The sequence below is a fragment of the Notolepis coatsorum genome (assembly GCF_963971535.1).
Source record: "Notolepis coatsorum genome assembly, chromosome: 3".
Classification (NCBI taxonomy): domain Eukaryota; kingdom Metazoa; phylum Chordata; class Actinopteri; order Aulopiformes; family Paralepididae; genus Notolepis; species Notolepis coatsorum.
Genome location: NC_140167.1, coordinates 50,650,673 through 50,676,338, shown reverse-complemented (window position 1 = coordinate 50,676,338; position 25,666 = coordinate 50,650,673). Strand labels below are relative to the sequence as shown.

The 25,666-nt window shown below is 45.5% G+C and overlaps 1 protein-coding gene across 1 annotated transcript; it reads left to right on the top strand.

The window, feature by feature from the left end:
* Window positions 1–1,674: 1,674 nt before the first annotated feature.
* On the top strand, window positions 1,675–25,308 carry e2f2 (E2F transcription factor 2; the record flags this gene model as incomplete). The annotated part of the gene is made up of 7 exons (XM_084310531.1): window positions 1,675–1,956; window positions 19,679–19,781; window positions 22,561–22,780; window positions 23,406–23,567; window positions 23,719–23,833; window positions 24,281–24,488; window positions 25,046–25,308. The coding sequence occupies 7 exons, from the start codon at window positions 1,675–1,677 to the stop codon at window positions 25,306–25,308; spliced, it is 1,353 nt and encodes a 450-aa protein (XP_084166657.1).
* Between the last annotated feature and the right edge of the window lie 358 nt (window positions 25,309–25,666).

Genomic DNA, 25,666 nt, shown 5'->3' with positions numbered 1-25,666 from the left:
CTTGAGGCATCTTCTCTGTCTTGTGTGTCATTACAATACAATGGAAGACAAACTGGACACAGTGGCCTATCTAATGACATTTGCTTTGAATGCTGTATGCCTGTGGTCTTTCATGAGCACGGGCCTCTTCAACAACCTGCAGGCTTTAGGCTACATGTAAAAGAAATGGGGCAAACATGATACACATTTGAAAGGCCATAAGTAAACTAAGTCTCTGATGTGAGTAGCCTACAGCTCAATTATCAGCTCATCGGGCCCTCTGTAGGCTATACACAGTATGTGTAAAAACCAGTAGGCTATGGTTGGTTTGGGATAGCTTAATTTTTTTATTTCAGATAACTTTAACCCTGTTTGAGGCATGATAATAGGCTGCTCTACAATGGGAGTCTATTTTGTCTTGGCTATTGGGGAAGGTCAAGTCAAATGGCTTGGGTGGGGTGGGGTGGGGGAGAGGGGTGTTTTCTTTCAATATTTCTTGTGAGCCAATAAGCAGTAGAGCTCCTAAATGAATCCAGTTATCATGACAAATGATCCACAGGAGGCAAACTATATAGTAGTCTTCTACACTACAATGAACTTTCAAATTTGTATGAAGATTCCATGTAAATAAAGGCATAGAAACAGATAATTGCCCTACTGAGTGTGCCTTCAGCGAATTTACTATATGGATAGAAATATTTTATCATGATATGTGTCTAAATTGCAATTAAACATAGGAAAATATTGATAAAGGTTATATGAGACAAAATAGAATGTCCTCTAACAGCTATTAGTTTGTTAGCAACAAATAACACTGAAGTTATATAAATGTAGTATAGTTCAGTGACATTGTTTGTTTCTGATTTTCGCAAAATATATAGTCTAGTTTAGAAGTAGTCATTGTCTCGAAAATGGTCACAAAGGAATAGTGTTCCAAAACTCGGTACTGTTGCTTTAACAAGGCTGGACACGCCCATATACAACAGGTTTATGTAAATTTATGCGAAATGTGACATGCCGAGCGTGCCGTCAGCCTATCAAATACGAGTTCTAACCGCGGGAGATCTAAATTTCGCGGGACGAGGTTTGGCGGTAAAAAAAAGCTGTTCTTCCCAGCTCTTATCGCCCCTTGTATGAAGTGCAAAGCTCGGAGGTGGTCGTACAGGATTGGAGTCACAGACCGTCTCGTATTCCGTCTTTTTTTTAAGGAATTCACACAAACCTGTAACGTTAATCCTGAAGACAAGAGGAACCTGCTTCTCAATGAAAGACTGAGAAGCCTGCTGATCCCGGACTTCCCAAATATTGGACCTGTTTATTATTTATTTAGTCAACTGAATAATTACCAAGGCAAGTTTGCTCTGCACTTTGTTGGACAAAGAGAGGATATCGCTCTCCAAAAGAATATTGTCCAGGCTGCTGCCTTCATTGATGAAACATCTAGAAATATAACTGTTACATAGATTCCGATTACATATTTAACTTATACGCATTGTGCACCTTATAAGCTAATTTATCTTGTGTCATCGTTACTGTTATTAACAGTAGGCTAGTAATTATATACCCCCGAACGACAACTCCCTTCAACAGAGAGGCAACAACGAGAACATTGATCACTGTGCTTTGCTAACAGACTTGTCCTCCTGCTTGACCAGCTATAGCTAGCAGTTAATTTGAGCTTCTATCTACATGAAAATGATGCGGGTGCCTAAAGGCGTCTCTCCGGCAGCGGGTCGGGGGGCCGCGGGGCTGCCGTGCTCTCAGCACAAGATGAAGATGTTGTCCACCGGAGGAGGAGTGAAGACTGAGTTCTTCAGCACCGGACTGTCCAGTCCGCCTATCAACACGGTACCGGCTGGTTATTTCACGCAGATCTGCAACACAACAGCGGCGGAACAAAGGGGCAACTGCCTGTATTCGACCCCCCATGGACCCGACTCGGCTAAACCCATCAGATCATCCTCCGGTCGACTGCCGGTAAAGAAAAAACACACACACACTCACTGAACAATGCAGAGCAATATAACTGTACGACGTGCCGACCAATTTGCACAGTATTCATGTTGTTAAACTAGCATACTAATCTATACTGTTTTCCAATTTACGTGGGCAGAATATTTCCCGATTACCATTGGCATGCATATTGTAACTAGACTTTTTGGGAGTTGAAATGTGTTTTTGACGTGACGCCACTGAGGAGCCACTGTGTCCCGCTGCACTGCTTGACGTCAATGAATGGCGTTCCCTTGTCATTTTTTTCGCGGGCCTTGAGAAACTAGTTTGTGTGTCTATGACATTTCTCTCCCGCATCCCAGCTGTAGCTAGACAGACACACCGTTGATGATAATCTTTGACTGTTTGGGGGGGGGGGGGCTTTATGAAAAGAGGAGATGAGTGGCCCCACAGTGGGAAGCTGCTGGGTTTGGATGGCTAGCTATTGTAGAATCTAACAACGCCTGGGGCTGATTTCATGCTTTTGGAAGAGCCTGCTAGTAATTATTATTATGGATGATGTTCTTCTTGCTCTTTCCAATAAGTTAAAACCATTGTGATTCGGTGCATATCGTTGTGTTTTTAAAAAGAGGAAACATCTCAATTCTTACAAGCAGAGAGAGACAGGGGAACTCTCTTGGGGCTATTACTAGTTATCTTTTGAGTCATTACGACCCAGGGACAGCTGTTATAACCATTAACATCATGTACCTATCTGGCCTGCACCTGTCTGTTTGAAACCTGTTGGTTTGTGTCGAGGGGGGGGGTCAAAGGTTGTCACCGGACAACTGCTCTGTTTTCCTGGGAGTGAGACGTAATGTATACATTCAGTATTTGGGGAGGATTTCTGCAGACCATTGAGACACTTAGCTGTTCCTTTAGTACCTTGGGTTCCTGTAATGGACTGTGGTGTGGCAGTTACTGGGATTGATGGCATGGACTATACTGGGGGATAGCCCACTCCAGTGGTCCTCAACAGGGGCTCCTTGAGGAGGATTTGGGGTGTCCCCCAGAAAAACAGTTTAATTCACTAGAAGTTAGTACATGAGAAAAATATACTATATACAGTATAATTATTAGTGGCTATTTAATTCACTGGAAGTTAGTATATATAGCTTATTCACTAGTTAGTATGAGAAAATATATGATATATGTGAGTGACTATTTTGACCAGCTTCACTTTCTCCACCAGTAGACATTTGTGGAATTCTGGACTTAATCATATCTAGCAACAAACATCTTCTCAGATGGGAGTCCCCTGAGACAAAGTCTTATAAAATATGAGTTCACAGCCTAATATTTATCAATTTGTGGGTCCTATGCTATGTGAGCTGTACATTACTTGTACACTTAGAGTTCTAGATCAACTGTCAGTGGACAACATTATGTGAAGAATTGGTTTAAAAGGTTGGTGACCCCTTCAGTCCTCAAACAGCTCATCCCCCTCTCTACAAAACATTTGAGAAGATCTGAACACAATCGGATAGAAGTAAGGAAGATGGCTGCCACATGCTGACCTACTCTCCTTAGCCCGACGTTGATACCGGCCCGTGCCTTTTCAGATCTAGTGAAGTGCAGCAGGGCTAAATGGGTGAGGGGTTGAGTCTTGGGAGAGGGCCTCCAAATCTCACGTTAACCCCCTGGCCTTGGACCCCATACACACTAAGGTCTTTCCAAGAGGATTAGAGTGGTATACGTATGGTGGAGATGTAGGCTACCACCTGGCTTATCATAGGCCAAGGTGAGGCTTAATTCTGCATTCTCCTCCTAACCCCTCCCTCCTCTGGGGGTCTGTGAGTGTGAAGTTGGACTAATAGGCTAGCTACTTTTCTATTCTGCTCACAGATCAAAGATAAAACATTTAAAGTCAATCCACCACCAATCAATAACCAATTTCTAACCATAAAGGCTTGGTTTAGCATAACTGACAAGAAATTATGATAATAATAACAACATTTTCTATCATGGTTCATTGTGGCTATAGTGGTTTTTGATATAAGTTGTAGTATAAGCAAGGTTAATGTTGGGTGTATGTGTGGTCACCCGGGAATGGGACGTGTCGCTGATAAGCTGTCATGATGTTGCCTGGTGTGTTTTCTCACTGATACTGCGTGTTGTCTATTCTTTCTTTCAAGCTAGGCTAAATATTGGAAACAGGAAGTCTCTAGTTCAATGCTGTGCTATTGTGTAATTATCTTACAGGGGGGGATACAGTAACAACTAGTATGCCATGGCTACCGGAACATGAATCCAAATATGCAGAGAGTGTGTGGGACCCTGCAATTTATGTATGTTAGCAATGGGGAGTAGCCTACTGAAAGTCTCTCTTTTATGCTAACAGTTAGTTAGGCTGTATCACTAACCGATGTGCTACAGCAGTGGTGCCCAACCAGTCGATCGCGATCGACAGGTAGATCGCGGGCTGATTTCAAGTAGATCTCGATTAATAAAATTAGATTATATATATATATATATATATATATATATATTTTTTTTTTTGCAAAATCAGCTCTGCCTCTCCTTGTTAACTACAACAAGCAATGCTGTTTGTTATTTAAGATGAGGTCGGACTCGGCACTGACAGATTTGTGTTCATTATGCTGCTTTTATAAAGCCTCAAATGACGGCTTACAATATACAATTTTTGCTGGTAGCTCTCGCCTAGGTGGTAAATTAAAAAGTAGATCTTGGTTCAAAAAAGGTTGGGGACCCCTGTGCTACAGTAACAGAAAGTGTATACGATAAGATATTCCTTTATTGATCCCCTTGGGGAAATTCAGGCATCATAGCAGCATGGGGGGAGGGGGGTACAGGCAGTAAAAAGCAGTGTAAACAATATAACAAATCAATATAATTAACATAACATAATTAACTCTGGACATGTGCGTAATGGTCAACAAGGTGTGAGATGAGGGTATGTATGCCCTCTCAGTTATATTTGCCCTACAATAAATAGTTACAATATATAATTTAATATATAGTCTGAAAAAAACTAAATGCTAAATATATGCAATATATAGTCTAATAATGCAATAATCTTAATCTAATATAATCTTAAAATGCTAAATATATGATCTGATGAAGTATTCAGTATTCACATAATGTGCGGTATGCATAAGGTAGTATATTGTCCTTTTAGGTTCCTAGTAGTTGGATGTCTGGCAGCAGTCCCTATTGGTTTGTAATAGTCTGTGTGATGGGTTTCTTTACCAATTATCCCTTTTAAGTAGGCCAATGAAATCTATTTTTATCAGGACTGATTTAGAAAGTGGCAGAATAGGCCAGCCTGATGTGCCTGGCTATCTGACCTGATGTGCCTGGCTGTCTGACCTGATGTGCCTGGCTGTCTGACCTGATGTGCCTGGCTATCTGACCTGATGTGCCTGGCTATCTGACCTGATGTGCCTGGCTATCTGACCTGATGTGCCTGGCTATCTGACCTGATGTGCCTTGCTATCTGACCTGATGTGCCTGGCTATCTGACCTGATGTGCCTGGCTATCTGACCTGATGTGCCTGGCTATCTGACCTGATGTGCCTTGCTATCTGACCTGATGTGCCTGGCTATCTGACCTGATGTGCCTTGCTATCTGACCTGATGTGCCTGGCTATCTGACCTGATGTGCCTTGCTATCTGACCTGATGTGCCTGACTATCTGACCTGATGTGCCTGGCTATCTGACCTGATGTGCCTGGCTATCTGACCTGATGTGCCTGGCTATCTGACCTGATGTGCCTGACTATCTGACTTGCTGACATCTAGCTTCATGGGCCTGAACTGAAGGCACAGGCAATGGACCGCAGCTTAAAATACCTGTGGAAACAGTGGTATCCTCCCTGTTGTTGTTCTTCTTCTCATGCTCTTGTCTCTGTATCCAAACTCAGTTGTGATCCAGGGTTCCTCTATGCAGACCTGTCTGTTTTCATGTCGGGATGAGAGAAAGATAAGAACGTGGTAACAGAAGCTACTCAAGATGTCTTTTTTTTACCCAATATTTGCCGTTTGGAGGAATCGTTGATCAACAATATGCACTTCAGCAGAGGAGGTCGGCCTGTAGACGGGTTCTAAAAAGAGTTTTTAACACCAGGGAGCGTTTGGCAAACGACCCCCAAATAGAAATGGTACTGAATCGGATCAGAGATCCATCCCGTTTGATCAGAGATCTATCCTGTTGGATCAGAGATTCTGCAAATAAACTGTTGATGTCTTTTAAATAAAGTGTTCAGTCTGAAGTGAAGAAGCGATGGAGGAACAACCTCTTGTTTCTTCTTCTTAATACCCTGATCGTAAACACTTATTTTGGTCCTTCTCTTCTGTGAACTTCCTCACTTCCTCCTCTCTGACGCCTCTTAACAACATGCTAACGGTTTGCGTTGGTCGTCTAGGTGAGAGGTAGGAAGGACAGACTTCTTTTGAATAGCTGTTTGGGCCCATGTATGCTAATCCCAGGTGTGAAGAGGGTTCACAGACACACAGAATGAAGTATGAGTAAAGAGTAAAGATAACTTCACAAGGAGCTCTTCTTCTCTGTCATTGTAAGAGTAGAAATATGCGGTGTGGCATTTGGCAGAGGCGTGTGAACTGATGATCATAATGTGACACGCTGTTTCCTTTCTGCTTGATGAGACGTATGCGTATTGCGTACAGAGGTTTTTGGCTTTACCCTGTATTTGAGTCAGAAATGCCATTCAAAGCTCAGGAAAGGCCTCCGATGAAGTCTAGTCCTCAACTAATTTCAATACACATTCTCCAGATTCCTCTTATATTAACTATACTTTAGTTACTACTAATGGTTTTGTGTGTGTGGGCGGGGGGACTACATGATGCAAGGCCACAGACAAATTATCTTATCGGTTAGACAGTACAAGAAGTGCTGATTTACTCATTTTGTATCCATCATCCACATGCATGTTTACGCATTCCCCAAGGGATCCATAAAGGAATATCTTCTCTTATTTGCACCAGAAAGACGCTCATCTGCAGATTATGAGAAATAAAATCACACGGTCCTCTGTGGCAACCAACCCAGACCCACAGGACAGATAGAAGACGGATGTTCCTCCCCCCAGAGTAGCAGCACAAAAGGCCCTTCTTCCCATGTTTCTAATGTCGAGTCGGTGGGTGGGAAACATAGAACTATATAAAACCCGGAAGATGCGTTTTGTTTCAATTGAAACCAAACATAGCCACTGTAAAATATCTATAAATCTATCTATCTGTCTATAATTCTATCTATTGTAAAAGGACTATGAAACAGAGTCTATAATATGCCATATCTACTGTTCCATGGTAACCAGCATTCCATTTGTAGGCCGACCTTGAGAGTTATCTGTTGAGGGAGGGCCAGGAACTCCTATGTTTTGCTATATATGACAGACTCACTGGACAGACTGGAGCTTCTTGAGACGAACTGTTGGACAGCTAACTGGACCCACCAGTCTGTGTGGCAGTGCGTCTTAGGGACTCACTGGCTCGAGAATATATTCTGTTGTCTTTTATTCTTTCTGCATCAACTGCTCTGTTTATTATTAATACTTTTGCCTAATTAAACTATAAAATAAATCCACATCTGAATATAACAAAATTATTTATCGCGATGGATCCCCCTCTTTCAAAGAGGATCTGAGCACGGTCGGAATCCCTGACACCACACACTACTAGGTGTGGTGTGGTGTTGCAACATCCGTCTGTTTAATATGCTATATACAGTCCCACAGTTTAGCCACTCTGATTTTGGCTTCGTTCTTGAATTCATGAATTCATTCTGTAGCATGGGCTTTATGGTTTACCATCAGTGTTTAAAACCTTTTCTTACCGTTGTAAACTATGAATTTCACTCCCAATAGCAGCAAGCCATAAAGACTGCAGTCATCCAGCGATCAATTTGCTTGATACCATCGTCCTCTCTGCCATTTTCCAATCGTAGGCCACTTACTTTTCAAATGCAAATGTCTCAAGGACAGAAACTGAGCCAAGCCCCCACAGTCCTTAAACAGCTATACATACTATGCTTAGCACAACAGGAGCCATTAACTCCACAACCGTTTCAAATGCAAATCGATCTCTCTCTCTCTCTCTCTCTCTCTCTCTCTCTCGCTCGCTCTCTCTCTCTGTGTAATCTGCCATAAACAAAATTCACGAGGTGTTAAAATGGAAAATGATTTGCACTAGGTGGAGAGAAAGATGTGCAAGTTTCTTTCTCTTTGGGTTGCCAGGTTGGACGAAACAATTCCGCTAAGAAGGAATACAATACATGGCCTCACACTCGAATATTGCCACCCAATTATAGCTGCGTTTGCTTTCAAACTAATTTGGTCGCGGATGTCCGGGTTTGATACAGATTTAGGCCCCTCTTGGGTTTATCTCCAAGGTCCATTTACTGGGGGGATACGTCAGAAGCCCACGACTAAAGCTTGTGCACCATCTCGCAGACGGTGCCGCGTGAACGCGCTCCGCTTCTTCACTCGCTCATGAATGGGCCCAATTCGCTCCGCCTTCCGGGGCCACGCTGCCGAGCCGCTGACTGGGGCCTTGGTGGAAAATGAGACGGTTGCTATTGGCTCCGGTGAGGAAGGAGGGGCGGAGAAAGAGAAGGGTTTGAGGTTTTCTACGCTGTGGCGGCTTTTCACACAGGACTTCCAAACCATCCTTTAACCAGAGACTCTTGCCTGTCAGTCAACAGATGGGAGTGATCCCCTGAAAACAGCAGCTTGCCACAGAAATGTAAAGTCTCTTTCCCAAGCCCTATAGGCGCTGCGTCCCCTCCTGTAGCCTCGTCGTCCTGCGCCTCAAGGGGTCCCTGCGGAGCCTCCGTGGTGAAGCCCTCATTCAGGTGCAAGGTTGGCCACATATGCCTGCTGTTTACACCCAGCTCTCTTCTCCCCATGGCTCCCCTTGTTCAACCCCAGCCTCAGGACAAGCAGCATCGTGACCTCAATAGGGCCAGTTTTACATTTCAATGCCCCCCTTCCCCCCACTTCCCCTCTTCAGTGTCAAAACGGATGGATCCACCCTTCTTTCTCCTCCTCTACAGTGACACAATTGACAGCGCCATCAGTTATGCAGGTGTTGTTAGTTTTGCCTTTCACTACCTATGGTGGTGGTGGTGGTGGTGGCAGTGATGGAGGGGTGCTGTGTGAACAGAGGAAGGGAGGCGCTCGCAGACATATTGGAACATGCCCCGCCGGGCTTAGATGGAATCCACGCGGTCTGATAGACAGGGTTTGTTGGTTAAAGAGAGGCCCGGCTTTGGAGAACTACCAGAGTGTTGAAAGTCCTTCACGTGACCGAGCTTCTGTGTGAAATGCCTCTGTGGACAGTTCACAAACCGGAGGAGTGGTGGGAAACGAGGGAGGGGAGGGGAGGAGAGGGGCTGGACTCACGACGTGGAGCTCCTGGGTGGAACTAGGCAGGCGGGCGCAGGGTGAGGCAACAGTGAGCCTGAGTATCACGATACTGTAACTAAACTCACTGGCTGAAACAAGCTGGTCCATTGGCTCCTTAGGGCCTGTACTTTTCCACATCCACAGCGATGGGCTTCAACAGTGGATAACTTCAATCCCAGATAGTCTGTATGTTCTCTATCAGATTTAAGTCAGAACGATAAGCATGTCTTATTGTTCTTGTGTGTTAAGCTGCACAATGATGAAATACAAAGTGGGTAAACTACTCATTTGTGAGTGATCACTATAACTCAGAATATTATTTTGTTTCATGTCCTCAAGTCTCTACTTTCATGTAACTTGCATGGATCTGATACTACTTACTGTAGGCTAGTCTATGAAGATTTATATCAGCTTCAAACGATGGGTAAACTCTATTTCTCAAATAAACAGGTGGGTAGACTGAGTTAAGATAAGCGTGTGTGGGACCCTGCAACTTATGTCTGTTAGCAATGGGGATTAGCCTACTGAAAGTCTCTCTTTTATGCTAACAGTTAGGCTGTATCACTAACAGATGTGCTACAGTAACAGAAAGTGTATACGATAAGATATTCCTTTATTGATCCCCTTGGGAAAATTCAGGCATCATAGCAGCATGGAGGAGGGGAGGTACAGGTAGTAAAAAGCAGTGTAAACAATATAACAAATCAATATAATTAACATAATTAGTTTAGGTGGGTTTAACCCCCATCGGCCACATGACTCTCCAGTCTGCACATGGATTGCTACCATTCTTCAGTTTCATAACGTAGAGTTTTACTGACTGTGGTTTAGCTTGCAGAGTTGAGAGAGAGAGGGGGGGGGAGGTGAGGGTGGCAGGCTATATTTTCACTAGCTGCTACTGAAATGATGTTTGCATAATGTGGTTGATTCACCAGAGAAATCCTTCATTCAAAGGGAGGGGAGGAGGAGGGGGGGGTCCACACACACACACAGCTGCAGGCTAAACGGAGGTGAAACCGGTTGTTCCCATCTGACGCCTCTCTCTAGGTTTGAGTCTGTGAGAGTGCAGACCTGCAGACCCACGAGGCCCAGAGCTACTGGTGCAAATTATACATGTAGCTACATACCTGACATAGGCTAGTCGTTTTTAACACGCCATCATGATGGGAAATACGCTTACCGGTTTTCCAGAGTCAGACAAGAAGATGGATACCATTTCCTCTCTGTGCGTTCAGTAGAAAGCTATCCGACTGCACACATCTTCTTAGCTTAGCACAAATGAATGCAAGCGGAGACGGACCACTAGCCTAGCTTAAAACTCTGGGAGAGGTGTTTTTGGCCAACAGCTAGGCAAGCTGGTCCGTATTCGCTTCCATTCATTTGTGCTGTGCTAGGCTAGCTTGCAGCTGGAGAGGAAATTGGTATCTATCCATCTTCTTGTATGACTCTGGAGAAAACGGTAAGCGCATTTCCCATAATGTGTTAAAGGGGAATGATGCCCATTTTAAGAATTCACATGTTATTTCTCCCTCTCTCTCTGATCAAGCTATTTAGAATGAATATCGGTGATCAGGTCATCGCTAATTTGTGATAAGATAAGATATTCCTTTATTGATCCCCTTGGGGAAATTCAGGCATCATAGCAGCATGGGGGAGGGGGAGGGGGGGGTACAGTACAGATAGTGCAAACAAGCAGTGTAAACAATATAACAAATCAATATAATTAACTAACTAACTGAAATATACAGTATTCACATAATGGTGCAGTATGCATATATTATTGTCCTTTTTAGGTTCCTAGTAGTTGTAGTTGGATGTCTGGCAGCATTCCCTGCCCAATGTTGTGGAGCCTGATGGCCGCTGGTATGAAGGACTGGCCGAGGCGGTTAGTTGAGTGACGGGGGGGTATGAGTCTGTGGCTGCGGTTACACGAGGGGAAAACAGGAACGTTGCATTATCTCCATTGTCTCCTGAACGCTCTTGTTGTCAGAAGCTTAGGTGTCTATAGTGCGCATGGACGTTGGCTGTGAACGGCGACGGCTCGCGCGAGGTTACATGGCACCGGTCCAAGGGACTTTGAGAACGAAAACCCCCTTGGAGCGTTGCCGCTAGGAAAACGAAATCATTCGAAAATACAACGTTCCTGTTTTCCCCCCGTGTAACCTGGGCCTGTGACTGTGAATGTGCTTCTCATCTTGACTAGCTTGTCAGAGGGGGTGGGAGGGATTCTCCAGGATAGCAGCCAGCTTCCTTCTCATCCCCTTCTCTGCCACCACCTCTAATGTTGTCACTGGATGTAAAATCTGGTGCAGCTCCATAGACTGTGAAGTATGTGAGCTCTTACACCCAAATGACGTTTAAATTCTGGTTCAGACCTGTTAGCAATACAAGAATACGAACGTTGTTTGGGACTGAGAGCTCAAGTTTAACTTTTTTTTAATTATTTTTTATCCACTTTTTCTCCCATTTTCTATATTTTTCTCCCATCCCAATTTCGTATCATCCAATTCAACCCTCCCCTGTCACGAACGCTGTTTCTTGCCTCCCACAAGCCGGCTGCAATGTGGACTAAGTCATACATAGCACAAGTCCCCTCCGGTACTTGAGGTAACAGCAGTCGCATCTTTTCACCTGCGCAGCTCGATCTCTCAGCGGCGAGGAGTAACGCGTGGGAGGCTCACGCTGCCCCGACACTTCCTGATTCTACTGCGCAGGCGCACCAACCGACCTGTAGGAGTCGCTGTCCACAACGCCCGATCCCCACCCATCAGTTTCCCACCCCCTAATACGGCCAATGTGTATTAGTATGAACGACCAGCTAAACTGAAAGCAATGTGGAGCGCTGGGCTCGAACAGGCGAGCCCAGCGTCTCCGCATTCGTGGCGAGCGCCTTGCCCACTACGCCATGTAGCCGCCCCTCAAGTTTAACATTTTATGGCTCCGTTAAGTCAGTGACTATGGAGTAGCTTCACAAATTGAAAGGTTCTCTATGACATGAATATGGCATGAATGTTGACTGAATTGTCCGTGGGGCACAAGGACAACATGTGAATTCTTAAAATGGGTGAGATTCTAGTCATATCCTGTTCCTGTACTCTGTGTGATCAGTTTGTTTATTAAACTATTCTCACCCGGTACATGAGAAGGTTATGTTCGGGCAGGAATCGGTCTATTCTCTCACCTGTAGTTATCATCTCTGGGGCTGCCCCCCTCATAGCCGATAGTCGAGTAATCGGTCGTTTTGGTCTTAACTCTTTCTTAGTTGATTTCTTGCTTTTCTTTCATGCTGAATGGCTCTTTCCTGAAAAAGTATAAGCACATATCTGGTAAGCACTCAATTTAAATAGGGCCTTCTACATTATTGCAGGTGGAAAACAAAAATGTTACATGTTTGTCAATGTCAAATGGCTGTTGGACCACAGTGTTGGTGGACTATGAATATCTTTAGTCAAGTAGGACAGCGCTAGTCATGTCCTGTAGACAGTCTTACACTGCTGTCATTTAGCCACATGACAGCTGTTGAACCAAAAAGACAGCTTGTAATCCCATTGGAGGTCTGAACAAACACCATCTAGTCACTTTTCTCTTGCCATCAAGGAGGCTGTCACTAATTTAGTGTGTGTGTGTGTGCTATTGCAGCGGACACCCCACCAACACACACACGTGCTATGGTGTTCCAGATGTCGCTAGCTAACAGGTGGACGTGTCATAGAGTACACTGGGACAATGGCAGCCTTCTTCATCCCTCACACACGCACACGCACACACACACACACACACACACACACACACACACACACACACACACACACACACACACACACACACACACACACACACACACACTTGTGGCATAGATAGTCCTCACCACTTCCTTATCTCAGAAAAGGGCTGGGTTTCCTCAAGCTGTTTTAGCCAAAGTGGCTGACCTAATTTTGCTTGCACTTCTACTACTGTTGTTACTACTACTGTCATTTCTACTACTACTACTACTACTACTACTACTACTACTACTACTACTACTACTACTACTACTACTACTACTACTACTAATACTACTACTGTTATTATTTGTTATTACTACTACTACTACTACTACTACTACTACTACTACTACTAATACTACTACTGTTATTATTTGTTATTACTACTACTACTACTACTACTACTACTACTATTGTTACTACTACTACAGTTATTACTACTACTACTACTACTACTACTACTACTACTGTTGTTACTACTACTACTACTACTACTACTACTACTACTACTACTACTACTACTACTACTACTACTACTACTACTACTACTACTACTACTACTACTACTGTTGTTACTACTACTACTACTACTACTACTACTACTACTACTACTACTACTAGGGATCAGGGGGTTTACAGGGAGGGAGGTGGAGGCACAGAAGACCTAACCAGAGGGTACAGTGAGGGTAGTGGAGAGACAGAGAGGCTGTTTTCCACCTGGCACTGAGATCCAAACGGGGGGATCCGATCACAAGTGGACAGCTCTAATTACAGGCGTGAATGCACCCCACGAGTCACACACTGAGGACATATTAAGAGACCTGGTCGCTCAGGCCACACTCTGTTAGCAGGGCTTACCTAAACGTGTCCTGGTCAATCATATGTATAATTCTATGCTGTGAACACAGAGAAGCTACTTCCTCCTGTTTCTCATCTCCAGTTGGTCCTCAAATTGAGCAAGCTGGCTTCATCCACGACACAGAGTCAAGAGGAGCAGCGGCGTGAGGTTATAATGAAAACCATAACTTGGCCAGTGGGTTATTTAGCGCGTCGCCCCTCCAGTCTCACTGTCGGGAAGCGTTTGAAAAGTTATGCATTCTCTCGAAAATTAAAGGGATTCTATCATATCATCATCTACTTCACACACTCTGAATGTAGGCGTTTTTGTTTGCATATTGAGCGGGGAAGAGTGAGATCCAATCACAAGCGGCCACTCGAGACACACATGGAGACGCACTCTCAGTGGGTCCACTTAGAGCTGGCCACTTGTGATCAGATCACTATAGATCGGATCTTATTGCCAGGTGGAAACAGAGCCAGAGGAGGGGGGGGGGGGGGGGGCTGAGATTCTACCCAGCAGCTACTAATTACCTGGCAGTAGCGTCTGGATGAAATCCTACGCCTCATTAGTTCACTCAGCCGTGTGTGTGTGTGTGTGTGTGTGCAGCGTCTGCCTCAGGGTTGTTTCTGAGAGCGTGGACCTCCAGCCCACTAGGGGGCAGCGAGCAGAGGGAATGATCATGCCATGTGTTTGGTCTCTGAGACCTGACAGTCCACAGTGAAAATGGATGACATTCATCCAGTCTGCCTCCTCTGGCTACTTTCATATCATGACCGTTTTCAGTGTTTCTCCTTCTGTTGTACCTTCCTCTCCCGTCTCTTCCTCTCGTCATTATAATTCAAGTGCTAGTCTAGTGGACTACATGCAACAGTAAAAGCCTAGATGGAATCAGAGGGGCTGCTTTTGACCAGATAGAGGGAGCTATCAATGCCCATATAAGACGGGTTGGGCAGAGAGAGAGGTGAGGGGGTGCTAATGTGAAATGTGAACATTTTCGTTTTGATTTTTCTGAAAAACTGAAATCACTTTTGTTGTCTTCTGACGATACATACTATAATATCTCCTCGAAGCCTTTACGCTTCTCTCTATGACGATACATACTATAATATCTCTTCACAGCCTTTACGCTTCTCTCTATGACGGTATAATATCTCCTCACAGCCGATACGCTTCTCTCTATGACGATACTATAATATCTCCTCACAGCCTATACGGCTCTCTATGACGATACATACTATAATATCTCCTCACTGCCTATACGCTTCTCTCTATGGCGATACATACTATAATATCTCCTCACAGCCTATACGCTTCTCTCTATGACGATACATACTATAATATCTCCTCACAGCCTATACGCTTCTCTCTATGACGATACATACTATAATATCTCCTCACAGCCTATACGGCTCTCTCTATGACGATACATACTATAATATCTCCTCACAGCCGATACGGCTCTCTATGGCGATACATACTATAATATCTCCTCACAGCCTATACGGCTCTCTCTATGACGATACATACTATAATATCTCCTCACAGCCTATACGGCTCTCTATGACGATACATACTATAATATCTCCTCACAGCCGATACGGCTCTCTATGGCGATACATACTATAATATCTCCTCGCAGCCTATACGCTTCTCTCTATGACGATACATACTATAATATCTCCTCACAGCCTATACGGCTCTCTCTATGACGATACATACTATAATATCTCCTCACAGCCTATACGGCTCTCTATGACGATACATACTATAATATCTCCTCACAGCCTATACGGCTCTCTATGACGATACATACTATAATATCTCCTCACAGCCGATACGCTTCTCTCTATGACTTCTATCTTTAGGTGTGAGTGGTGCATGTTCACCAATGTTGACTGAACTGTCCATGGGGCACAGGAACAACATGTGAATTCTTGGGTGAGATTCCAGTCTACCAGTATGTAGCAGTTGCCTGGTTATCTGGAGGTTCCCGGCTCAACTCCCGCTCCTCCCGGGCAGCGTGTCGATGTGTCCTTGAGCAAGACACTTAACCCCTAATTGCTCCCAATGAGCAGGTTGGCACCTTGCATGGTTGCCTCTGCTGTCGGTGTGTGAATGTGTGAGTGAATGGGTAAACTGTGAGGAACAAATTGTAAAGCGCATAAAAGTGCTATATAAATGCAGCCATTTACCATTTATAATGTAACAATATCTCTGGCCAGTTAGCATTTATTTTGTGAGGCTCAAACCAGTCCCCTTTTTTATGGTCGTGCAATTGTTTGACTACAGTAACCGAAAAATATGTTAATAGCAACAGTACAACTTTGTTTATACAATTTAGGCTGTTAAAAAGTGATATGCTTTATCAAGAACACAGAAACGTCATGACGGGGGGGGGTGGCAGATGTTGGGAATGTGGGCGTTGCCCTCTGATCGATCACTTCTCTCACCAATGAAAGAAAGTGACAGCCAATAATACTGTAGCGCAATTCAGGGGGCAGCCGGTAATCTAACCCGGGTCGCCCCTACCACAGGCGACAGCGCTAACCAGTCGGGTCTGACCCGTTAGCCAAGGGCTAGCAAGTCTACCCTATCCCCCTCCTTCGGGAAGCGCGTCCCTGTGCTGCATCACCCTCATGCCTCTGGGCACACGCACGTGCTTCCAACGGCCTCATGGTCCACCGCCCCACTTCTGACACCAATAGAGCGAGGATGGATCTTCACTCTTTCAGTCTTTTTTATTCAACCAGAGTTTTTAACACTCATATTTCCCAACTTCAATTGAAATGCAAGGGGGCATTGGCCAGCGTCTTGGTGGGTTACGGTGACACAACTATTTAATGAATAGAATTAATTAATTACCCAACCGATACAAATAAAACCCAGACACTTGTATTTATTACAAATACAAAATGACAACAGAACAACAAGAAAAAGCCATAACCAGTAACTGAACAAAACACACGCAAAGGCTCATGGGATACGAGTCTCTCCACGAGCGCTCGGAAACCCCGGGACGCTACAATATGGAGAGTACCAGTGAAAGAAAGTGAAAGCCAATAATACTGAAAGCTAGCAAGTAGTTATAGAGTAGAATAAAAAGTGTGACGTACTTGAGTGATAATAAATCTCACGTAATTTCAGATAACATCCTAACTGGGACGTGGGTCAGTGTGACTTTTGGTCTTGTTATGATGGACCTAATGTAGGTCAGTGAATCCAGGAGTGGTCACATGAAAGTGTTCTCTTTTGATGTTGGGGTCCAAAGGTTATGAGTATGTGTTTTAGTTGTAGGTATAGTGTGTGTGTGTGTGTGTGGTGCATCAGGGCCAAAGTCAGGTGACTTGTGGAGTGTGTGTGTGTGTCTTTGTGATAGCCAGGAGAGTGGCAGTGAGCCTGTGTTCTAAAAGCTGCCAGAAGAAAGGAGAGGGTAGTAGAAGGAGAAGGAGGGAGGCTGCAGAGGGGGAGGAGATGGAAGAGGAGGAAGAGAGAGAGTGTGTGAGAGGGAGGGACCGGCATTTAATGATTCCAGGGATTTCCTAGCATTTTGCGGGCAGTAGGTCGGGAGGAGGTCCTACACAAACAAGACACACGGGTGCATCAAATTGCAATGCAAAAATTTAATCTCAACATATCAATCTGTCTGGGGTTGCATTTTGTTCGGACAAACATAAAAATGATTTGTGCAAACTGCAAAGTTAGCACACAGCATGTGAAATATATGAAAATGGGCCTTTTTGGGCGTTTTACTAGATAACATGGCAAGGCAATTTCAAAAACGGGAAGAAATTGTTTTTGAGAACAACATTTATTAACCCCAACATTTAAGAACAAAATGTTTGATAACAACATTGAAATAGTCTTTCAAACATGTCTCAAGCATCCTAGAGTCCTAGACCTGGTCCAGCTTGCGCTTGCAGCAGCGAAGATTTGGCCATGTTGAGCGGTCATGATTGGCATCCAATGCTCCAAATGTGGCCACTCTGTCGCCCTTCATGCTGGCCAGGAAAGCAATGTCCTCTGGATCACAGATCAGCTCCTCTGCATTTGGAGGCCACAGCGGGAATGTGGCATCCAGCTTGTGCTCCATTGCGTCCACCAGTCGAGCTGTAGCCTCACTGGAGCGCCTGGCCTTTGGAATGTGCCGCAGCTTGTTGCTAGCATCGACGAGCGCTACCATCTTGTCGCATGCTCGACGATCACTCACCATTGGGATATTGGCCTTTCCATAAAATGGCTGCACCTGCTCCAAAACGTCCTTAGCCGCATGGAACCGTGACAAGGCTCCGGTCAAACCTGGCCGCTTGGCATGCAGTTGCGTGTCGCAGTTGTACAGCATGCACCGCAAGATCTGGCGACCACTTGGCAGTTTGGCGCCAGTGATGATGTCATCTGCATTGGTTATGCTGGTGCCCAGACCTAAGACCAGGCTGCGGCTGCTCTGGCGGGAGCCTAAGGGCGGCGACGCCATCTTGTGAGAGCTGGATCCTGTGGTGGGTGATGGTGGCGTTGACTCCGTTGAGGGATTGAGTAAACTGATGAATTGCTGACCAGAACTGACCAGAATTGAGTAAACTGCTATGCAGAGCCACACAGGCAAAGCTATTTATAGGCCCATCCCCCCCAAAAATTGCAGGTGCGAGATGTAACAATGTTGCAACTCACACACACAGACGCACGCGCACACACACACACACACACACACACACACACACACACACACACAGACACACACACACACACACACACACTAACAGCAGGCCATGTTGGGGGAGGACAGCGTGAAGGGACACTTTGCCATAAAAACTGATGTACCGTTCCACCTCTAAATCACCTCGTATTGCAAAAATATTTTGCATGTATTGTTTTTACAACATGGATGGTAACACTTTTAGCACCCAGACAAATCAATACACTGGAAAAGTGTATTTTGATGCACCCACATACACACACCCACACCTACACACACACACACACCTACACACACACACACACACACACACACACACACACACACACACACACACAACCAGTCCCCGCTTGAAGTGCCTTAGAACGTGTGAGGAGGTGCTTTGTTCTCTCTCTCTCTCTCTCTCTCTCTCTCGCTTGAGGACCACCGGCACATTTACGACATGGCACTTTTCAACAACCCTCATTTAGCACTTTCTCCTGCCCAGATGGCACAGTTACAGGGATGGGCTGAGGTCACTCTGTATAACTCTGACTATCACATCCTTGCGTGATTTATAGCTTTACAGAACGCTGTTAAAATTCTATGGGATTTGTTAAGCATTCATGGACGGATGGAGGGTGTTTCCTGGAGCCAATTAGTTCCACTGATACTTTAATCCTGATGATAGTTCTCACATAATAGCTTTTAGGGCATATTAACCTTATGCTACTATCACCATAGATAAAAAGAGCAGAGTATGGTCAACAGCTGCCATGTAGCCCAAGATTCTTTCCTCTGACGTTCTAGCATGAGACCAGAATGAGCGTGGAGGCCTGACATTGAAGTATAAATCTTGAAATCCATAATTCATGTAAACTAGCGCACTGTATTTCCCTACTGCTCAGAAACGGCCATTGTGACACTTCAAACTTCCCCGTTGCAAGAGCATAAAGACTCAGCACCTGGTTGTTTCTTTAACATGCTCTCTCTCTCTCTCTCTCTCTCCCTCCCTCTCTCTCTCCCTCCATCTCCCTGTGTTCTCCAGGCCAAGAGGAAGCTGGACTTAGAGGACCCTCTCTACCTGCCAGAGTTCCGCACCCCAAAAGGCAAAGGCAGCAGCGCAGCAGCGAGAGCCCCCAGCCCCAGGAGTGAGTACAGTACACCTGATGTGGAGCACAGCTGGAGACACATTATCTGATTCATGGCACAATGACACATTGACACTCAAAGGAGGCGTTGACATTTTTTTAGAGGTCTAAGCACTAGGGATGGCTGGGTAGTGTAGAGGTCTAAGCACTAGGTGCAGCTGGGTAGTGTAGAGGTCTAAGCACTAGGGGCATCTGGGTAGTGTAGAGGTCTAAGCACTAGGTGTGGCTGGGTAGTGTAGAGGTCTAAGCACTAGGTGCAGCTGGGTAGTGTAGAGGTCTAAGCACTCGGTGTGGCTGGGTACTGTAGAGGTCTAAGCACTAGGAGTGGCTGGGTAGTGTAGAGGTCTAAGCACTAGGAGTGGCTGGGTACTGTAGAGGTCTAAGCACTAGGAGTGGCTGGGTAGTGTAGAGGTCTAAGCACTAGGAGTGGCTGGGTAGTGTAGAGGTCTAAGCACTAGGAGTGGCTGGGTACTGTAGAGGTCTAAGCACTAGGAGTGGCTGGGTACTGCACTGTAGAGGTCTAAGCACTAGGAGTGGCTGGGTAGTGTAGAGGTCTAAGCACTAGGAGTGGCTGGGTAGTGTAGAGGTCTAAGCACTAGGAGTGGCTGGGTAGTGTAGAGGTCTAAGCACTAGGTGTGGCTGGGTAGTGTAGAGGTCTATAAAGCACTAGGAGTGGCTGGGTAGTGTAGAGGTCTAAGCACTAGGAGTGGCTGGGTAGTGTAGAAGTCTAAGCACTAGGGGCGTCTGGGTAGTGTAGAGGTCTAAGCACTAGGTGTGGCTGGGTAGTGTAGAGGTCTAAGCACTAGGGGCATCTGGGTAGTGTAGAGGTCTAAGCACTAGGAGTGGCTGGGTAGTGTAGAGGTCTAAGCACTAGGGGCATCTGGGTAGTGTAGAGGTCTAAGCACTAGGTGCAGCTGGGTAGTGTAGAGGTGTAAGCACTAGGTGCAGCTGGGTAGTGTAGAGGTCTAAGCACTAGGTGTGGCTGGGTAGTGTAGAGGTCTAAGCAGTAAGCACTAGGTGCAGCTGGGTAGTGTAGAGGTTTAAGCACTAGGTGCAGCTAGCTAGTGTAGAGGTCTAAGCACTAGGTGTGGCTGGGTAGTGTAGAGGTCTAAGCACTCGGTGTGGCTGGGTAGTGTAGAGGTCTAAGCACTAGGGGCAGCTGGGTAGTGTAGAGGTCTAAGCACTAGGTGTGGCTGGGTAGTGTAGAGGTCTAAGCACTCGTCTACCACCGCAGAGAGCCGGGTTCAGTTCCCAGCAGCGGCACCTCCAGCTTGGTCAGTCGTGCCTACGAACACAATTGGTTCAGTGGGGTATGAGTCCTGGTCGCGTCTATGCTTTTACCAACGCGTTCGTGTTTCCGGGTTCCCGTTTTGCGTGTTTTCCTGATTGGCCACTGATACGCTAGTACGCCCCCCTCGCTATGAGCGTGTGTCTGTGCGCTATTGTTTATTATTATCCGGCCACAGTGTAGGTTCCCTGGTCGGTGATGATGAGCTCAAATAGGTTATTATAATAAACACTGAATGGAGCAATATAGCCTTGTTGTTAGTTAGACTTACTGGACAATTCAGTACAGCAGGCTATACGGTCTTCTTCAGTTGAGTTACACTTTGAAACATTTATAGCGAGTCTTGCTCTAGAGATGCATCATCGGGTCTACAACAACAATGGCTTATTTATCTATAAAGAAGACAATCCCATTGCTGACAACAAGTACTATAGTCACACACAGGCCTGCCGTGTTTTATGAATTAAGTCGATTTTCATTTAATCGCCTTTGGGGTCATGAGGTTATTATAGGATGATGCACGTCTGGTCTATTCTCCTGGTCACAATTCACTGAATTGAAAATGGGGGACCCTGATGTAAACAAGACAAACGTCTTTCTCTGGTCTGCATCCCCTTAACAATTGTGTGTATTGAGCCGTACTGTATTGTACCCATTCTGCAATCCGTTAAATAAAGTTTTCATTCATTCATTCATTCTCCTCCCGATGTGTTCGTTCAACTCGCATCTGCGACCAGCCGCTCTATCGGAGATAGGATCACATTGTGTCATGTTTTGCTAGAGGGTGTATATGTTTATTATTCCGAATAGATCTACACGGGCTTATAGCCTATAATACGTGACATTTGAAGCAGGCACCACTGCTGTCTGGTAATAGCTGTTTTGAGTGTTTATTATTGGGTTGTTGTCGCAGACTCACTGCATGTTCAATTTGCGGCTCGTATGGTACTTCCTTCTTATACCCAGTTAAATCTGTCTTCATATCTCACGTGTCGTGTAAAAATCTGTGCTCATAGCGAGGGGGGCGTACTAGCGTAGGTCAGTGGCCAATCGGAGCGCAAAACGGGAACCCGGAAACACGAACGCGTTGGTAAAAGCATAGACGCATCCTGGTCGTTGCAATAGCGACTCCTACTGGTCGGCCGGGGCAGATGTTCAGCAGGGAGGAGATCTGGGAGAGATGGCATGAACCTCTGCTCACGTTACGCTCTCCCAGTGAAACTCCTTGCTGTCAGGTGAAAAGAAGCGGCTGGTGGCTCCACATGTATCAGAGGAGGCATGTGGTCGTCTACACCCTCCCCAGACCGACAGGAGGACAGCATGTGGTAGTCTACATGTGTGGTTATAGAGAAATAATGGGGGGGGGGGGGTATGAGTCAAAGCCCAGCAGAATTTCTGTTAATATTTGAAATACTATATGTGTGATCCATAACCTGTGGATTGAAAAAAAACGTATTTAACAATGTGTGTGTGTTTTGTCTTTGTCCTCAGCTCCCAAGTCACCAGGTGAGCGCACGCGGTACGACACGTCCCTGGGCCTGCTGACTAAGAAGTTTGTGGGTCTGATCGCAGAGTCTCCAGACGGTGTTCTGGACCTCAACTGGGCCACCGAGGTCCTGGAGGTCCAGAAGAGACGTATCTATGACATCACCAACGTCCTGGAGGGAGTGCAGCTCATCCGCAAGAAGTCTAAGAATAATATCCAGTGGATGTGAGGACAATAGAGTGATACTGAAAATATACCTATCAACTTTGTACTCTTCTTAGCTCAGTGCCCAGTTGCATAAAACACTTTTTATTAAAGAAACACGCCAACATTATGGGAAATGTGCTTATTATCTTCTCCAGAGTCAGACAAAAAGATAGATACCAATTTCCTCTCTGTACATTGAGTAGAAAACTATCCGGCTGCAAGCTAGCTTAGCTAGCACAAATGAATGGAAGCGGATATGGACCAGCTAGCCTAGCTTAAAACTCCGGGAGAAGTGTTTTTGGTCAATAGTTGTATCTATCGTCTTGTCTGACTCTGGAGAAGACGGTAAGCGCATTTCCCATAATGTTGTTGTGTTTTGTGAAATACTGCTGTCCCCATAGCAACCAACTTTAACCTTAGTGTAAGTTGTTATATGCAACCAGGCACAGGACCTAATGGGTCATTTAGTTGCACACCCTCTGACCCAGGCTCACTAAAGAAAACCGTGTTGTGGCACCCATCTTGGTGTCTCAAGAACCTAGGCAGAATAATCACAAGAATCCAATTTTCTCACTCAAGGAAGTGTTTTATTTAATCCTACTGACTGATTTTAAGTTCTTATCCTGTTTCTGTGTTGTCCCAGGGTCGGCGGTGTGTTTGAGGGCGGAGCGGGCGGAGGGGAGAAGGCCCGGGCTCTGAGGAGAGAGCTGGGGGACCTGGAGAGAGCGGAGAGGGCTCTGGATGAACTCATCCTCTCCAGCACCACACAGCTGAAACAGCTCACCGAACACAAAGACAACCAGAGATATCCTTTACATCTGGGAGAGAGAGAGAAAGAGAGTGAGAGTGAATGTGTGTGTGTGTGTGTGTGAGAGAGAGTGAATTTTCTCTGGTCTGTATCATTATTGCATCTTACAAATGTCGTGCCGTGTGTTGACCCTTGACCCCCGCTGTACATTGGGCTATGTGACGTACCAGGACATCCGCTCCATAGCCAGTCTTCAGGACCAGACGGTCATCGCGGTCAAGGCTCCTCCTGAGACCAAGCTGGAGGTGCCGGAGTCGGCAGGGGTGAGTGGAACACCCTACAGCAGTAAACCAGATTTGACCATATTTAATGTATAATATAACTGATCTATATTCAGAGTTAATTATATTGTTTACACTGTTTATTTTTATCTTTATCTCAAATTTGCCTATATTTATGTCTTTCTACTATTACCATGCCCATATCTGTACCTCTCCTCCCCCTCCCACATGCTGCTATGACACCTGAATTTCCCCAAGGGGATCAATAAAGGAATATCGTATCATAATTCTGAACATATTAGAATCAAGGATTCAATGTTAAATGCTCTGCAACCTCTGAAGAATGCTCTCACAAATGTGTTCAAGTGGATAAAGATCCCTACTTTTGTGTAATTATTGTTGTGGTGTATTAGTATAGTATTGTATTAGTATTGTAGTATTGTTGTATTCCACACCTGTTCTGAATGTCTCCCTTTCTCATGACAGCAGGGGTCCTTACAGATCTACCTGAAGAGTAAGAATGGTCCCATTGAAGTCTACCTGTGTCCTGAGGAGGGGCTGGAGGACGCCAGCCCCGTCAAGAGCTCCACCACCCCCAGGAAGGACTACCCTCAGACCCTACATCAGCCCCTGGGTCCCCCCTCCACGCCCACCGTGGTACCCCCGAACTACACCGTCAAACAGGAGCCCTTGGAAGGTGAGTTGGGTTTTCTGTGGGGTGATGTAGTCTAGGGGTCCAGGTACACTCAGATTCTGATTGGCTGTACTGGCTACATCAGAGAATATAGCAGTGTAAAATATTTTTAAACATGCTTTTTGTTTATTAAGAATCCTTTCCTGAGGATGCTACTTTTAAATTGTACACAAAATTGTATAAAATTTAATGAAGATTGACAGTTATTTAACTCTCCTCTTCTTCCTCTTCTCTCCTCCTCTTTCTCTCCTCTCATCTCCCTCACCCTCTTCTCTTCTCTCCTCTTCTTATCATCTCCTCACTTCTCTTCTCTTCTCCTCCTCTCCTCTTCCTCTCATCTCATCTTCTCTTCTCTCCTCTTCCTTTCCTCTTAACTTATCTCCTCTTCTCTCCTCTTCTCCTCTTCTCTTCTCTTCTCTCTTCTTCTCCCCTTCCTCTCATCTCCTCTTCCTCTTCTCCCCTCTCATTTTATCTCCTCTTCTTCTCCCTTATCTTCTCTCCTCTTCCCCTCTTCTCTTTATCTCCTCTCCTCCCATCTCCTCCCCTCTCTTCTCTCACAGCTAACCTCTCGAGACCAGCCCCAGTCCCACCCAGCACCCCTACCTCCAGCTCCACTCTCCTGGACGTGGAGGGCCTCCTGGGTCTTCCTCCCAGCCTGCTCCAGATCACAGAGGACCAGGTCTTCGCCTCGGACCCCAACAGCTCCTTCGTCAGCTTCTCTCCTCCCCTGGACCACGACGACTACCTCTGGGGGCTGGACGACGGAGAGGGGGTGTCCGACTTCTTTGACACCTACGACCTGGGAGATCTGCTCAGGAGCTGAGATGGATGGATGGACGGAGGAGAGGAGTGTGTGGTGTGGGGGGTTTCAGTGGAATGGGGATGTATGGAAGAGAGACTGAAGGAGGGGGGAACGGGGACGTATTCTGTGGAATATCTTCCCTGGATAGGAAATATTACACTATGAAGCCATCACTCTTTGTTTTAGCAATGTTTTTTCATGTTGTTGTTTTTTAAGAGATGTTGATGATTCCTAAAGGGGATTGACCCTCCCTTGGTTTATTTTTGTATTGCAAAATAATTTTTGTACATATTATTTTAAAGAGGATAGGGTTTAGGGAGGGTGTTGGGCTGGGATGTACAGTGGTTTGTGCACTGTCCAACCAGTAGGAAGCGCTTTA